General features: G+C 57.6%; 1 protein-coding gene across 5 annotated transcripts in view; it reads right to left on the bottom strand.

Annotated features, from left to right (window-relative positions):
• The window catches only part of TTC28 (tetratricopeptide repeat domain 28), a 609537-nt gene that overhangs the window by 21044 nt on the left and 572356 nt on the right, over window positions 1-16137 (bottom strand). For all 5 annotated transcript variants that reach the window (XM_032603706.1, XM_032603707.1, XM_032603708.1 and 2 more), the window contains one exon: window positions 9129-9273. In XM_032603706.1, the coding sequence (XP_032459597.1) occupies window positions 9129-9273 (145 nt within the window). The remainder of the gene's footprint in view (window positions 1-9128; window positions 9274-16137) is intronic.

Genomic DNA, 16137 nt, shown 5'->3' with positions numbered 1-16137 from the left:
GAATGTGCAGGGCCCACAGACCGCGGGCACCAGGTGCCAGGTGCTGGGCGGCCCTGAGCCCTGGAGTGCTGGCTCGGGGGAGGGTCACAGCCGGGTCCCCCCCCACATCCCTCTGTTGCCCAAGCCACTGCGCTCTGGAGGAGCGAGTGTCCACGGCCGCGCTCCTGTGGGCACTGGGCTGAGGGTGCAGAGGGCATTCAGCTAACCCAAAGGGACACGCGCCTGGCGGGACATTCTGTCTGTACAAACCCCCTGTGGCTTTCTTTCTTTTTTTAAAATTCTAGATGCATCTAAAGAAAGCAGAAGTAAAAATTACTGGGCCACCTGTTTCTTTTTTTCTTTAAGAGCTACTTTCCAAGAAAAGGTAAAAGTATCGCTGTACAACCCAGGAAGGAAGAAGTAGGGTGTGCACAGTGACCGCTCCAGGGGTCAACTCTGGGCTCCGTGTCCCCACCGTGGGCCACACCGAGGCCCCTGCCTGGCCTGGCACAGGGAGGAGGCTCTGGAAGGCCCTCTGGAGGGCAGACTGCTGGCTGCTGCAGTGCACCCAGAGGCCCTGGGGGCTGGGCCGGAGCAGCTGGGCTGAGGACACCCTGACCTCGGGGATAGGTCAGCAGCTGTGACAGTGACAACTGCTCGCTGCCCAGCCAGAGCACTGCTGCCCGGCACGTGGGCAATGGGGGGGCTCAGGCCACCTGCCATGGGCAGAACCAGACCCATCCTCGCCTGATCCGGGGTCACCAGGCATCACTGGACGGGGTGGCAGCCCTACCCCTGCAGACCTTCCCTGGACTCCACCTGCCAGAGCGCCAACCCTGATAAGTCTCTGTCAGGTGTCATTCCAGAGGTCACGGGCTTCACGGGGACACAGCACTCTCAGACAAGTCCCCCGTCACGACAGCACCTGTCACATGAAGTGAAGGTAGTTGAGGGGTGCTGGGCCAGGTAAGAGGCTGGACGCTGCTTAGAGAAAAGGTCCACAGGCAGCGTGCCTTTGAAGGGACTCTGCTAACTCCGCCCACAAGACTGTCTTGTCTGAGGCACAAGCCTTAAGACGGTGATGTCACGTCCTGGGAAGAGCTCAGGTGTCTTCTGCGACGACTGATTTCTGATTTCTCCATCAGCCACTAGAGTCTAAGGTGGGTGACTGGGTGATGGGGAGCCACGTCAGTTCAGGACTCAGTCCCTGCTTGAGAGCTCACGATGATGCAATGTCTCAGAAAACAAAACGTGCACAAGAAACCACTACTGAGTGAGACCACGGAAGTGTAAAATGCCAGCCCCGGAGGGTGGGACACGATGCTGGGCCCGCCCCCCCCCCCCCCCCCCGGCTGCTGCTCTGCATGTGAGGGTGGGGAGGCCCCACCTGGGCAGACGAGGCCCATGGGGCACACGGAGGGCAAGGCTGGAGAGGGACTCGGGAGCCAGATGGTGGAGGCCTGAGGCTGAGCAGGGAGTGTGGCTCTCGCAGGCTGTGGGTACCTGCGTCCTCTTCTGCGGAACCTCTGATGAAGCCTTGAAAGGCAGCCTGCACCAATGAGACCCAACGAGACGGGCTGCACGCGGTAATTCAGACGAGGAAACGCAGCGGAGAGAAGGGGACAGGACTCGCCAGGACTTGGTGAAGAGTGGCCTTAGCAGCAAGGAGAGGGAAACGCCTCTGAAACTCTAGCCTGGGAGCTTGCGAGCCTGTCTCTGAACCGTGTACCCGAATTCATAGGTCCAGGTCCTCCCGGGACAGCACCTCGCGGCAGGTTCTGGCCTGGCACGCACAGCCCTGGGTGAGGGCTCCAAACGGGACCCTTGTTCAGCAGAGGGGAAGGAGGTGGGTGGTGGCAGACGGGCTGCATGGCAGACGGGCTGCATGGCAGACGGGCATCTCTGGTTAAAGGCAGCGGGAACACGACCGAACGTGTTGGAACAGGGGCCCTGAAAGCTGTCCTCTGCATCCTGCCTCCAGGACACACGAGCGTCACCCTGGCATGGAAGGATCAGCCATAATCCAACGTGAACTTAAACACAGAGAGCACAGTGATGTCTCCATGCAAGCTGCACCTCATCTGTTAGATGGAAAAGGAGAGAGAGTTCAAGGAAGCGCTATTCTGCGCCTCCGTCTGCCAGTCTGGGAAGGGCTCGCTGGCTTCTGAAGCCCTGGTTTGAAGGACAAAAGGGCTCCGCATCGCCCCCACACCCACCACGAGCACAGTCCAACAATGCCAGCAAGGACTCCTGACTCTCTGACCCCTACAGTTTCAGAAAGGTGTCTTCTGAAATAGAAAACACCGGGCCAAGTGCCCTAAAATCTGTTTATTCCCCCAGGAAGCGTCCCTTCGCTCTCACCAGGGCCGTGATCCTGCCTGTCGCAGCAAAACACGGCTGGAGGGCTCGCGGCGCAAGGGCCGGCCGGGCTGGAGGGGAGGCGGGCAGTGAGAGGATGAAAACGGGCGAAGCCCAGGCTTTGCAGAGGAGAGAGGGCTCCTCTCCACAGGGGGCTCCAGGCGGCTGTCATCAGCTCCCACCTCAGCTCCCAACGCCCTGTCCTCACCTGCTCTTCACACGCTGCTTCCTGCAGCCTGTTCTCCCGAGCGACACGTGCTGCCCTGAGGCGTGTGTGCGTGTGCGCGCGTGCGTGTGTGCGTGCGCGTGCGTGTGCGTGCGCACGCGTACTAAACGCAGCCCCGCCGTGGCCCCGCCAGCGGTGGCTCCTGGCCTCCTCGCAGCCGCACTCGGGGGTGGCCCGGCTGACCAGGGAACAGCCCGCTCCCGGGGAGTGGGTGGAGGGGGAGCCACACCTCATCAGTGTCCGTCCTTCCTGGGTTTCGCTCCCTCAGCCCAGGAGAACCACACAGTCTCCTGTATCTCACAGTTACCCCTTCACCACAGGGAAGAGTCTTGATACTGATCTCCCCTAGTTAACCTACCTGTGCTTTCTAGCTCCGGACCAGACCCAGACCCTCTGTTGAGCGGGGTTTGGAAGGTTGGAAAGCCTTGCCCAGTGACCAGGAAGGGAAGGCACATTCCGGGAGAGGCCTTCGCCACGGGGTCTGGGCCCGTGTGCTGGGTCGGGAGCTCTGGGGGATCTGGAACTGCTAGATGATGGGGTGTGTGGTTAGGGGAGAGGTGGAGGGGGTTCTGAGAACATCGACAAGACTCTCACCTCCCTGCCCCTCAGTTCCCGAACCCACGGGACAGCACTGACGCCGCGACTTCACAGGCAGCGTGTGGGGCTCTAGGCAGGCCCTCAGCACATACCAGTCAAACATGAATTCTCAACTGCCTCCAGGTGCTTTAAGTAAGAGGAACACAGGTCCTATTATTCATACTATTCTTTCCTAATGGGTCTCGATCATTTTTCTAGTACAACTCATTCCCTTTCCCTCCTGTGTTTGTAAATGTGGCCAAAACACGTAAATGGCCTCTTTGGAGCATCCAGCTCCACATGGAACCCAGGGACTCAGGGATACCGCCATCACCACGGTCCTCCTCACCTGCACGTCTCCACCACCATCATCCACAGCTCTTCACTGAGTATCCACCACACCTGACACCTGTGAAACCCACCGCCGAGCAGTTACCCTGACGTCCAATTTCCGAGTTGGCAGTTCCCCCGGGCAACCCCCACGGGTCCCAAGTGTTTGCCTGGGTGGTGAACTCTGATTCGATCACCATTTTGGTTAATGGGATCTCCCATATACATTCATGGTGACCTGGGGGGTGCTGAACCGTTTGGAAAGCACCAATATCAAACATGACGTTGCATGCGTCCCAACTCTGGCTTAAGCACTACGTGCTCTGTGCACAGCACCAGAGTCCAGAGGAGCGGCCTGCAGCCCCCATATGCGGGGAGTTCCATTTTCACGGAAGGACAGGAGGCCTCTCAGAGGCTTGCAGCATCACAGGCCAGAGAATGAACACCCCTGGTCACCACGGGGGAGGGCAAGAAAACTCCTGGGTCCATGAACTTTCCAGCAGTTTAGATCTGGGATGAAATGGACTTCACTATGTACAACAAGGATTCCAGAAGCAAAGAACTGACTGCTGGGAATCTGGATACCCCAGAACCCTGTACAGGGCTTAGGATTTTTTTTCCTGACTTATATTTTTGATTGAGTGAATTGATCAAACAGAACTTTTTAAGGTAGAGAAACCTTTTATGTGACGCTTCTGAGAAATATTGGTGTCATGGATGGTTATTATCAGTCTCAGTAAATATCAAAGCTGTTCAGAAAAAAACCCTGAAACCATGACTAAAAGCTACCAGGATTGTAGACACTGTATTCCAACCAGAAATGCAGAAGTCCAAATTCGACCCACTCAACTGTCCTCTCTGAACAACAAAAAACAAACCACTGGTTTGCCTGGAGATTCTGAGAAGGGGCAAACCAGAGGAATCTGGCTACGGGAGATGCATGACCAGTGGCCAACCAGAGCCAGAGGGGCCTGCCGGCCACCCAGCGTCCAGTCTCAGCCAAGTCAGCCCAGGGGTCTGCTCACGCAAAGAGGCCTCTCTGTAGCCGAAATGGTGAAAACGAGCCCACACGCCCTCAGTGGAAGGCGTGCCTTGGCTCCCCCAGAACCTACTGGGGTCAGGATGAGACGGGGGTGGTTGAACATCAGCTCGAATCGACCCAAGGGGCCCTGACACAGTGTCGAGAACACCGCTTGCCTGGCAGAGCTCGCTGATTGGCCTGGCGCTCTCACCACTGCTTCAGCAGTCCAGACAGCTTGTGAGTCGTTGCCTCCGTTTTTCCTTCTCCTAATCAGCTGTGGTGACACTTGCGGTCCTTGGGTGACGTCTGTCCTATCCATGTGAATGTTACCACAAAGTCCCAATCAGAAATCAGACAGCCTGGCGGTGCCCATCTCACGGGCCTTGTCCCCCCTCCACACTCTGGAGTCAAGGTCGGACTGTTGTGTGACAAGCCTTCGAAGATGACCTCCAAAGCCTCCAGTCTATTTACAAACCAGGCACCTGACCAGTTGGTCTCATCTACCGGGTAAGGATAAGCTAGGTTATCACACCGCTTTACAAGAGTCCCTTTCCCCAGAGCAGACATCACAGTCACGACCCTGGCCAAAGCCAAGCTCTCCTCCTGTCAAGCCCCTGGCAGAGCCAGACCCGTACTTTGAGTTTTCAGAGGAGAGGTCCTGGGCCATCCTGGAGATCTGGTGTCTAGGAAGGCAGTTTACCAACCTAACCGATGTGAACGGCAAGTTTTAAATCAGTTTCTGGGGTCCTGAACCAAATAACTCCGCTTAGCCTGGAGGCTTCTTTAGTCAAGAGCAGAGGTGGATGAGGGGGACCATTCCTTCTGACCAGAGTCATTCACTCCTCCTACCTGTCCTATCATCTTGCTTTGACGACTGTAAACTTAGCAAACAGGGGAATTTAAATAAATGGAAACAATTATAAGGATGACAGAGGACTATAACTAGAACAAGCCCAGGGACTTGTTAAATCACATTTAAAGAGTGATTTGACCAAATCCTACGGAATTTTAGACTCTACACCTGGGTCCTTAATGCTAGCAGCTTCTGGCTTTGGATGAAGCCCCATCTGCAGACTGAGGGGTAATTCGGGGCCTGCGCTTCACGTGGAGCAGCCCTGGGTGCACGTGGTTCTGCGTGTCCCTGTGGCGAGTCCAGGCTTGGGCACGAGTTACTACCCTTCACTCCACGGTGACGAAGAACAAATGCCACGGACACAAACCGGGTCCCGGTCCCTCTCACACTAGCGCGTGCCACTTTGGTGACATTTTCTCCTTTGGGTCTGAGACAGGATTTGACTTAATGTTTGATGATGGCTCATGTGCAGATGGAACAGGGCCTCCTCAATGATAACTGGACAGGCTCACCCGTCCTGACAGCAAAGGACAGCGTGCTTCAAGGAAAGAGCCAAGGCAGTGTTTCCCTTCAGCTAAATTAAATCAAGTCCTGGTGCAAGCCTGCGGTAAAATATTATTCTGTTCCACTTTTCATACCATCTGACCTAGTCCCTTAGCAACAGGACTGAGGCTAAACAAAGGCAGTTGTTCAAATAATTATACGTCCATGTGAAGAGGCTAATCGTTTTAGTCTTGAAGTGTCATTAATTCATAATCTTGGACTTTTGGTTTTGATTTGTATTTTCACTGAAAATGTGAAGAAGGCCTGGCTCTGTCTGGCAGCTGACAGCGGCGGGAGTGGCGGACGGTGCCGTGTCGCCCTCTAGTGGCCTCCGGAGCAGGGCGGGAAGCAGCAGTGGTAGCCCTCCGCCAGGCAGTGCGCTGAGCAGCAGCACAGTCCATGAGCATCATACCCGGCAAACCGCCCCCGCCCCCAGTCTCCTCTGTGCCCGGTGTGCGCCCGGCTGTGCCTGGCACGTGTCAATAAACACGTGAATGGGGAAGGAACTCCTGATTAGATCCCAGCTCTTCGGTGAAGTGGTTTTACTGAACCGCAGTGAGTCCCATTAGTCAGCCAAGGGAAAGCTCTTGCCCTGATCATTTACTTTAACGACCTCTGAAAGGTTTTACTCCACATCTCTCGTGAGGCAGCCTAACTTCTTCACTGTGCTCAAACTCCTCAGTCACAAAAGGACTAAATATCAGGAACTAAATGCTTTCAAACTAAATGCCTCACTTCAAGACGAGACGCACCCCTGAGGGTCACACCCGTTCACGCATGCAGTTCCCAAGCACAGAGGGGCCGCCGCAGCCTCAGGACGCCGGCACGCACGTCGGGGGGCCGGGGTTTCCTTCCTTAGTCAACTGTATAAAGACATGACTTCGATCATAGTTCTAACTCGTTTGGGGCTCGAGTCCATAAATCTTCCCCCTCCCGGCACCCCTGGAGGAGCACAGATGTCCAGACACAAGCAGTCACTAATCCCACTGGCATGTTTATGTTCTTTAAGTCATAGGGGAAAGTCCTCAGAGAGAAAAACTGTCTAAGAAACACAGGGCAGAGTTTATGAACTCATGGGACCCCTTCAAGGATGACTCGTGGCTGTAGCAGCCTCTCTCCTGGGTGGAAACGCTGCAATGGATGGAGGGAGGGGTTGCCTCTCTCCGCCCCCAGCCTCTTCCAGCTTCTCTCCACCGCAAGGATTTCTGTCTTTGATACAAGGGAAGAGCCCCTTCCCTGGCCAAAAGGGGTGGTGTCAACCAGCGAAACAAACAATGCTCAGGTGTGGGTCCCCTGCAGGCACTTCACTGGACTTGGGATCTACCCAGAAGTAAGCCGGAACCAGCACCGGGCTGGTTGACAGGGTCAGGGGCTCACAGACTCAAAGCGGCTCCAGGGCAGGCCCAGCCCTTTCCTTCTGCTTGATAACCTCTTGGAAAGCTCCCAGCTGCCACAAAAGAGTGGTCACAGAAAACCCATTAGCTGACTTCTGCCTTGGGTCTTCTGTTTTGTATCCAGACTAGACCCAAAAAACAAATGCAGCTTTGGACCACGTACCATCTATAAATTTTACTGAGTGCCAACACGCACCAGGCCCCATAACAGCTGCTAAGGACACAGACATGGCTCTGCTTGGTGGCATCGTCCTCAATTTCTAATGAGGACACAGGTACTCAAGGAGGGGTACCAGCTTGGCCAAGGTCACCTAGCCAGGAAAAGGCAGTGCTAGACATGAGTCCAGGCTTCCAGCTCCTAGAGGCTCTATGCTTCCCTCCACCCCTGTGTCTCTGAGCGAGGGAAGTCCAGAGGGCACCACCAGGCACTGCAGCCTCCTGGAAAATATCAGGCAAGTTGACACACATCCTGGGAAGGCCAGGCCAGGAGATGCACTGGCATTTCCTGAGGGTGAAGGGATCACTGTCAAGGTGAGGACACCTTGAGGATGCACCTCACCCCTGTCAGTTGGCTAAAGTGGAAGAGAGCTGCTGATGGGCCACTCCAACACCTGTGAGACGAATCTCCCACCTGGCTGTGGGGAGCTGCTAGGAGGGACACACAGGCTGGCTCCCTGAGGGCCCATCGATCCCCACCCTTCCCAGCTGCGAGCTGGGCCCCCCAGGAGCACAGCCTCCACTTGCTGCAGGGGCCTGTTATGAACTGGATGCTTGTGCCCCCCCAATTTATATGTGCATGCCCTAGGTCCCCAGTGTGATGGTATTTGGAGGTAGGACCTTGGGGAGATAATTCAGCTTAGATGAGGTCATGAGGGCAGGACCTCCATGATGGGATTCGTGTCCTCAGAAGAAGAGGAAGAGACCTGAGTGTGCTCACTCTCCCCATCTCTCTGTCTCTGTCTTTCTCTCCATCACGTGAGGACACGTGCGAAAGTAGCTGTTTTCAAGCCAGGAAGAGGTCTCCCACCAAGAATCTGGGGTTTCCAGCCTCCAGGACTGTGAGAAATAAATGTCGGTTGTTTAAGCCCCAGTCGGCAGCATTTTGTTACAGCGGCCAGAGCTGACTAATACCCAGTCGCATACAAAAGCATCTGATGGGCTCACCGTTCAGATTCACAAGATCCCTGAGTCCTTTGGCAGCCCTCCCCCAACACCCTCCCGCCAGTTACAGAGCCACGTCTGGATTGAAAAGTGATGTGCGAAGACTAGGGCCACAGAAACCTGTCAGTAGCCGCGCTCAACCTTCTCGAGAAACCACAAGTGCAAGGGTGTCTCTGCCACTGGACCCTGTGGTGGAGTGAGTCCTGACAAGGGCAGAGGCCAAGGGTCTGTTCTCAACAGGAAGCAGCCCTGGGCTTGAAGCTGCTCAGGCGAGACCCTCAGATGAGCAGTGGGTGGGGGAGCGCTGACTGCTGAGGAGATGGGGGAGATGCGTGCAGCCCTGCGCCACCAGGCCTCCCCAAGTCTGACGAGCAAGGTGGGAAGAAGCAGCATCTCATTTGCACCTGAGGTCACAGAGGCCAAACTGACTGGCCGGCCAGTAAGGAGCCGGGCTGCGACCTGAACCCGGATCTGCCTGCCCACTTGGAGCTCAGGGCCCATCCACTAACCAGCAGCCAACCCAGAACACGCGTCCACTTGGGCTTCTGGACGCCGACTGAGAAGCTGGACAGAGAAGCCCCATGTCTGGAAAACCTCTTCTGTCTCAGGAGCCTGTTTTTTGTCTGGGGGGTGCTGAGTGGGAAGTGATGCGTCCTGACGCCAAGGAGCCCTGGGCCGGGCGCTTACCCCTTCCATGGGTGCCACGAGCAGGTCGTACAGAGCGCGGAGCGGCGGCCTGGCAAACGAGCTCTGCCTCCTGGGAAGAGAGGAGGTCCCGTCCTTGATGGGCGACGTGGCGTTGCTGACCAGGCTGGTCATGCTCTGGCAGCTCCTGGGGAGAGAAGGACGGGGGTGACATCGGGCACAGGCTCCGTTCCTGTTCCTGGAGAAGGGAGCTGCGAGGCCACCCAGCAGGATGCGCAGGCCTCCCTCCCTCTGGCCTCAACCCCTCCCCCTCAGGTACTGTTCACAGCACAGTGAGCACTGACAGACACCACAGGGCGGACCAGCTGCACACAGCAGCTTACATGGCTGTGGAGTTTTTTCTGCATAATCAAATGTCCTGAAGTGCTCTTCAAAGGATTTAATTACATCCTTGCATGGAGCGACTGGGCAGGCAGACGTGAGGACCATGAGAATCGGGGCAGCCACCAAACTGCTCGGAAGACGGTGCCCCAAGACCAACTAACGTCCAGGGCGCTGGTCTTGTTGGGGCCAACGAGGATCCTGTTGGCCCCAACCTGGGCTCAGGTCAGCCTCCGGCCCCCACCGGAGCCCCAGCACAGCCCGAGGCCCCGCATGGGGGGGTGGTCAGCTCAGGAGCAGCGGCAGGGTTTTGTTTTCCTTTTTAATTTATGTTCCAAAGTTTCCAAGCACAATTTTATTAGTACAGGTGGTATTTTCAACCCCAAGGACCCCAAGTTTCACACTCCCAACACAGGCCAACAACATCCATTGAGTCACTGATGTATTGAGAAAATGTTTCCTGAGCACTGGCTACCTGCCAGGCACTGACGCAGGCCCTGGGGACCAACAGAGGACAAACGGCACAGGTGAGCAGAAGAGATGGCAGGTTGGGAAACAAACCCATCTCCACTGCAAGGACCAGGCTGCCCCCACGAGTCTTTCTGAACCAGCCCCTTGGCGTGGCTAGCGTGGCCTCAGCACAACCTCTGGTGATGGTCTGCACATGACTATCGGATAGTCAGTGGTCTCTCAACCTTGATCCAGACACTGTGCACAGTTCTGGAGTTTCTGCTATGCACTCAAGGATCTTAAGGCAGAGACCAGGTCTCACACGAGACACATGGCCAAGTAAGTACTCTGGGCAGTGGCAGCTCTGTGGTTGTTACCTAAGGAAAAGCAGAATGCGGCTTTCCCTCCTGGGCCAGGCCAGGATCCATGACCATCTAGAGAAATGATCTGAAAGATGCGTTTGCGTTTTTGAGGCATGGCTTCTGTCCCCGGCCTTCCCCCGCCCTTTGCGGTGTTCTCAGCAATGCCCCACTTCTAAATCCTAGGGTCGTGCCAAGCCAGGCTGTGAGCACCCTCAGCCCCTACCCTGCTCCTGCAAGAGAAGAAAGAGGAGGGGGCTCGGAGGGCCTGCGAGCCCGCTCATGGCCGCTCCTACATCACCCTCACTCAGAAATCATGTAATTACAAGCGACTAGGGCTGCGGCATGTCTTTGCCATCAGAGCCAGTGAAGCACAGATAACCCTGCAGTGACACTCAGAGGCTCACTTAATTCCCTGGAATACACGGCAAAGAGCATTGCTCCCCTGAAGGAGAGAGCACCAAAGTGCCCTCCAGAGATGTGCTGGAGTGACGCGCAGTGTCCGTCATGGCACCGTGTGCTCCTACACACGGCCTGTGTGTGCTTGCAGCCTGGGGAGCCCGGACTGCCACCAGAACAGCACGGGGTGGGGGGGGCCTGGCAGGACTGCAGCACCCTGCCCCACACACCCCTCACTTCACTCCTTAGACATGTATCTCCTGGACTGTGGGCTTGTTACCCCACTTGAGGCACCCGAGTCTGATTAATCTGGCCACAGACATCCAGGGAGCGCCATGTTCCCAGACAACGGCGTGGCCACAAGTCCTAACAGTGACGGACGGGGCACTCCACAAACCCCAAGGCCTTAAACGAAATAGCTCCTACTGGAGACAGAGACCCAGCTCCACATCCCGAGCTCCCCTGGTACAAGGAGACCAGCATGACCAAGCTGCACAGGGAAGGCAGGAGGGGGTGGGGAGCTGTGCGATGGACAGACCTGTGGGCACGGGTCCCAGCCTGGGGCAAGTCTCTCGCCCTCTGGGCCTCACTTTTTGCATCTGCAAAAAGGGAAAATGCTGCAGAGGGTGTCAGATAGGGGAGGATGGCTGCAAAGCGTCCAGAACCTGAAAGGTGTTGGGAGTCTCAGCTGATGGGACGATGAGTGAGAAGCCCTGGGCAGGAGGGTGGGAGTGGGCTGGGGTGCCTTTTTATTGAACCCATGAAGTGCCAGAGGCATCTAAAGGGGCCCAACAATGCTAACCCACTCCACACGCATCACTACCCCGTGATGTGCCAGGCACGTGGGTCCACAGAGGGGCTGACCCATGAGTCCCGGCACTGGGCTGTATGTAGGGAAGGGAAGAGCGCCAGCAGAGGTCCGGGGCATAAGACCCTGACTAGCTGCTGGTCAGGCAGAGCCGAGGGAGGGCTTTCTGGGAGAGGACCATTTGCTGTGGGCACAGGGGACGATCTGGAGTTAGACTGCCTGTGGACAAGGAGGGGGAAGGCTGTTCCAAGCCCAGGGAACAGCGCAGAGGGAGGCACCAGTGCTGGGAATGGAGCACTGGGGTGCTTGGGGCAGAGTGTTGGGGGCAAATGTATGGAGGGTGGGGCTGCGGGCTGGAGAGCTGGAGAGGTGAGGCGGCAGGGCGGCTGGCCCACCCCCTTCAGCACCAGGCCTGCCTGAACAGGAAGCTCCTCCCCCAGGCCGATTCCTTGCAGGGCTCATCAGAGGAAGGCCTCCTGCTGGTCTCCAGGGCTGGGACCAGGCTGGGACTCAGTGCCCTCACCCCCGGCCAGTTCAGGTGGGAAGCCAGTCGATGTCCTTGGTCAGGGCTGGTAAACACACGGCCAGTCGCTGCATGTGTTGCTTGGTGGAAGTTTCCAGGGACACTCTCTCTGGGCATCTGTACGCTTCCGGGGGCTGGGGGGTGGGCTGGGTCTCAGGCTAGGACCCACCAGGGTCACAGTAGCGAGCAGTGGTTTCCTCACCTCCACAGAGCTGCCTTGGACAGACTGCAATCAACAAGCTCCCTGTGTGTGTTGCTTCTGCTTTTGCTACAACATTCACAGTGACCTACAGTGGCTCTCATAGGGGTGCGCCTGCCTGGAGATCTGCACAAAGATGTGCCATATTTCAGAGGAGCCGAGCGGTTAAGCTCCTTCCCTGAGCGGGGGGCACGTTCCCGGACAACACAGCTGCCGCCGTGTGACTCTGCCAAGGCATGTCACTTCTGTGCTCCCCACTTTTCCTTGCTTGTAAAACGAAAGGGGTACACTAAATGCCTTGCAGGTCTCTTCTAGTTTTAAAAAATTAAAAATCTACTCACTCTAGGAAGCCATCAAAACTGCGGTGGCTCTTTTAACTGCTCTGCTGGCCACAGCCCTAGAGCCCTCCCTGAGCTTGCCCGTGTCGGCGGCAGGGCGTGAGCACAGCCCTCCGGCGCTGCGATCTGTCTGGAAAGTCGGCGTCGCCAATGCACGTCCCCGTGGTCGGGATTCAGAGTCACAGCCAAGCGGCCACGGCCCCCTGGGCTCTGAACCCTGGGCCCGAGTGGTTGACAGGTGTGAGCGGATGTGTGGGATGGTCTGCTCCCTGCTGTCCTCCTTCCTGGCATTGTCGCCACGGCCCAGTGCATCCATCACACTGCGGAAGCACGGCCACAGGGTGGGGCCTCAGTGATGGCACTGCTCTGATTTCTGCGGACCCTTTCAGCCTGGCTGACTTCTCTCTGCCTGGGCAATCTGGACGCAGATGAGAGGATGGTGCTTTGACAGGGTGGAAACGTTTCCCTGGGGCAAGAGGGTGAGCCACAGGAGGGGCTGCGCCCCTACTCAGGCTCCTGCCAAGCCTGCCACACCCACATATCGCTCTCAGGACCCTAGGAGGTGGGGAGGTTCCTCTTCTACAGATCAGAGAGGCCAAGAGCCTGGACGAGGTTGCTGGCCAGGGCAGGGTCAAGCCTCCCACCTGCCGGGGAGGGAGGGGTTTTATTGTGTCCTCCCAGCATTCAGGACACACTGAGCAACCTGCACTTGCCTCTGATCCCTGCCCTCCCTGCTGCTGGGTCCACAAAGGTGACGTTGACAGCGGGCGGCCTCTCCCAGATTTCGCGGGAGCAGGAAGGAGGGCCGGGCTCCCGGGACTCCCCGCTGCTCCGCCACGCTGCTCCAGCAGGGGGCGCTGGCTCGCTTTTCTTGAGGCCTCCATTTATTGCCAGGGATCCCATCGGGCTAATTGACAGTCCAGCTCTCAGCAGAGAGGATTTTCTCACACCACATCGTGGTCTTTACCAGCTCATTCCTCAGATGATGTTTATTAATCTACTTCTGGAGAAATATTCGTTTTCTCTGCGGCTCGGCCATCTGTGTGGTAATGGGAAACGGAGGGACTAAGCACGCATCCAGGGAGACCGGAGGCAGGCAGGCAAGGGGGGAGCCGCCTGGTCTCTGCACCAGCAGGACGCAGAGCTACGAGGTGATATGTGGAGCGCTCCCGGGCAGGGCAGAGGCATCGGGGTAGTTTATGTCTCCGGAATGACAAAAGCCAGGTGGTCTGGGTAGCACTTTCGGCTCACGAATCTCCCTGCAGGGATGAAGAGATCTATTCCCCAGGCAGGGGGATTTATAACTGCCTAGGCCTGCAGAAGACCCTGTGCGCGGGGACTCGCTCGGGCTCACACGCTGATGCGCCCCACGCCGAGGCCCCTGTCTGGGGCAGGCGTGTGCCTACCGGGCGTCCGGGGAGGCCGTGGGACACCTGGGGGATGTGCGCTTGGAAGTCTCAGCCCGAACTGCCGCACTCAGCACAAGCTGGTTGCCCCGTCTGCTGAGGAGGGGAGTGAGGTCACGTGAGTGAGGTCACGTGCAGAGTCAGTGTATGGGGGGGAGGACCCACCCCAACACACACACTGGTTTCTCAGCTTTCACAGTCAAAGATGGAGAGCGAGGAGAGCAGCGGACATGGGGGAGCAGGGGCTCAGCCCCCCTCAGGTGAGACTAAGGGAGGGGCCCCACCCAGGCTGAAGACCCCAGGGATGGTGGCAGCCAGCCTGGCCCAGAGATCCCGCCCGTCCCGCCCGTCTCTCGGCACAGAGGGAGGAGCCCAAACCTAAGCTTGGTGCATCCCAGAGATTCGCAAGGACTTCCCAGGGCTCCGCACACACTTCCACCCAGAGGCAGGACTGGGAACAGGCCTCCCTTGTCTGAGGAGGGGCAGGGACCAGGCAGAATACAGGGGAGCAGAGAGGAAAGGGGCGTTTCATGAAAGCATGACAGGCGAGCTGAGCGAGGAGCCCGCTTTGCTCTTCCAGGTGCTGCGAAGCAGGGATGCCTGCCTCGCAGGCCTCCCTCCTGCGGCTTGGAGGGTCTTCTCCTTTCCCACCTTTCCCGTGTCCTCCCCTCTGTGCTCAATTCCCTGCCAGGCACTGGGGTCCTTCCCATCTGACAGGGCTGCAGAGTGAGCTGAGCCAGGAGCACTCACCGGGGCACGTCTGGCATCTTTAGGGCAACTGGAGGGAGAGGACAGGAGAGAACCATGGGACAGGGGGCCTCTTCTGGGGTGGGCCAGGCCAGGCTGACCCGTGGCCATCACTGGAATCCTCCCACCAGGCAGGTCTCACCTGCACCCCCCACACCTCCACTGTCACAGCTCAGTAAACAGAGACTCTAGGTTAAGCATCTCACCTAAGACCCAGGTCATGGGCAGGGCCCTGCTGGCAATGCAGTCAGTCAGCAGGGGGCTGGGGAGTCCAAGGCCCAGTGCCGCCACAGCCTCAGGCCCTGAACCCTCGTCTGGGGTGCCCCGTCACCCAGGATGGCGGACGCTGCACTGAGCGCTGTACTCCAGGCCGTCTGTGCGCGGGGCGCACCCAGGTCAGGCTGTGCAGGGCCAGGAGAAAGAGGAGGCCTCCCGCCACAGCGCTGAGCTCGTTCTAAGTGCAGCCGCTTTGCCCAGGCACCTGGCTCCTCACCTTCTCTGAGGCCTTTATCACATGTTTTCACTTTCCAGTGGCCAGTTCAGGAGGCTTCCTCTCTGTGCTCGCAGCAGCAGGGTCCCGGGCCTGGGGGGGATCCTGCCTCCACTCCTCGAGAGCCCCCCCACCTTTCTCAGGGGGGCCTCCTGCCTCACAGCCAAGGAGCTGGGAGCGGCCCTGGCAGACAGAGCCGAGCTCCTGTTCCATGGGCCCCTGCTGCCTGTGAAACCACTTGGGTTCCTTCCTTCCCACCCCCAGCCCTGACCTGGATGCTCCAAAATCCCCTCCGCGGCTCTGAACTGCATCTTCTGAGGGAACAGGGGCTGGCTGACCTGAGATTTGAACAAGTACCTGGGTTTTAAAGTACCAGTGGAAAGATTAATTGGCAAATCCATTATATTCAAGCAGCCAGAGATGCCTCAATTCAATTAAAAAAAAAAAGGACTCTGATAGCATTCAGTGACTCTCTGCCATGAACATCCTCACATGAAGGGTTGTCTCCTCGGGGAGATGAAGGCTGTTAAGTACTGCATTTTAAGTACTTATTCAATAAGCTGTCGGTGCTTTCTGCTTGCTCACCTACCTAATCACCAAGCACCTGGTTCACTGCTCTGGTCCCTCCTCGGGAGGTGGGCTCAGGCAGAGACCCCTGCTCTTCCAGTGACGCCAACTCCTCTCAAGCCCAGGGATGAATCTGGACTGCACGAGGCTTCTCTTCTCTTGCACTTGGGCTCTCCTGGGAATGGTGGTCAAGGGCTGTCACACACGTACCACCAAGGGGCCTGGGACTGCCCTCCTGCAGAAACCACAGCCGCTGCCCACTCTGCTCTTTGCTGCAATGTGCATGAGGCTCCATGGCCGAGCCTGGGGATGGTTGCCTTGGAAAAGCCTGATGCCCAGGCCAGCCTTGCACAGGCTTTGCCTGCTGACCCCATTCAGGGCCCA

This window comes from Phocoena sinus, chromosome 14 (assembly GCF_008692025.1).
Source record: "Phocoena sinus isolate mPhoSin1 chromosome 14, mPhoSin1.pri, whole genome shotgun sequence".
Taxonomy (NCBI): domain Eukaryota; kingdom Metazoa; phylum Chordata; class Mammalia; order Artiodactyla; family Phocoenidae; genus Phocoena; species Phocoena sinus.
The sequence above is the reverse complement of the archived record's forward strand: the minus strand, read 5'-3'. Positions and strand labels throughout refer to the sequence as shown.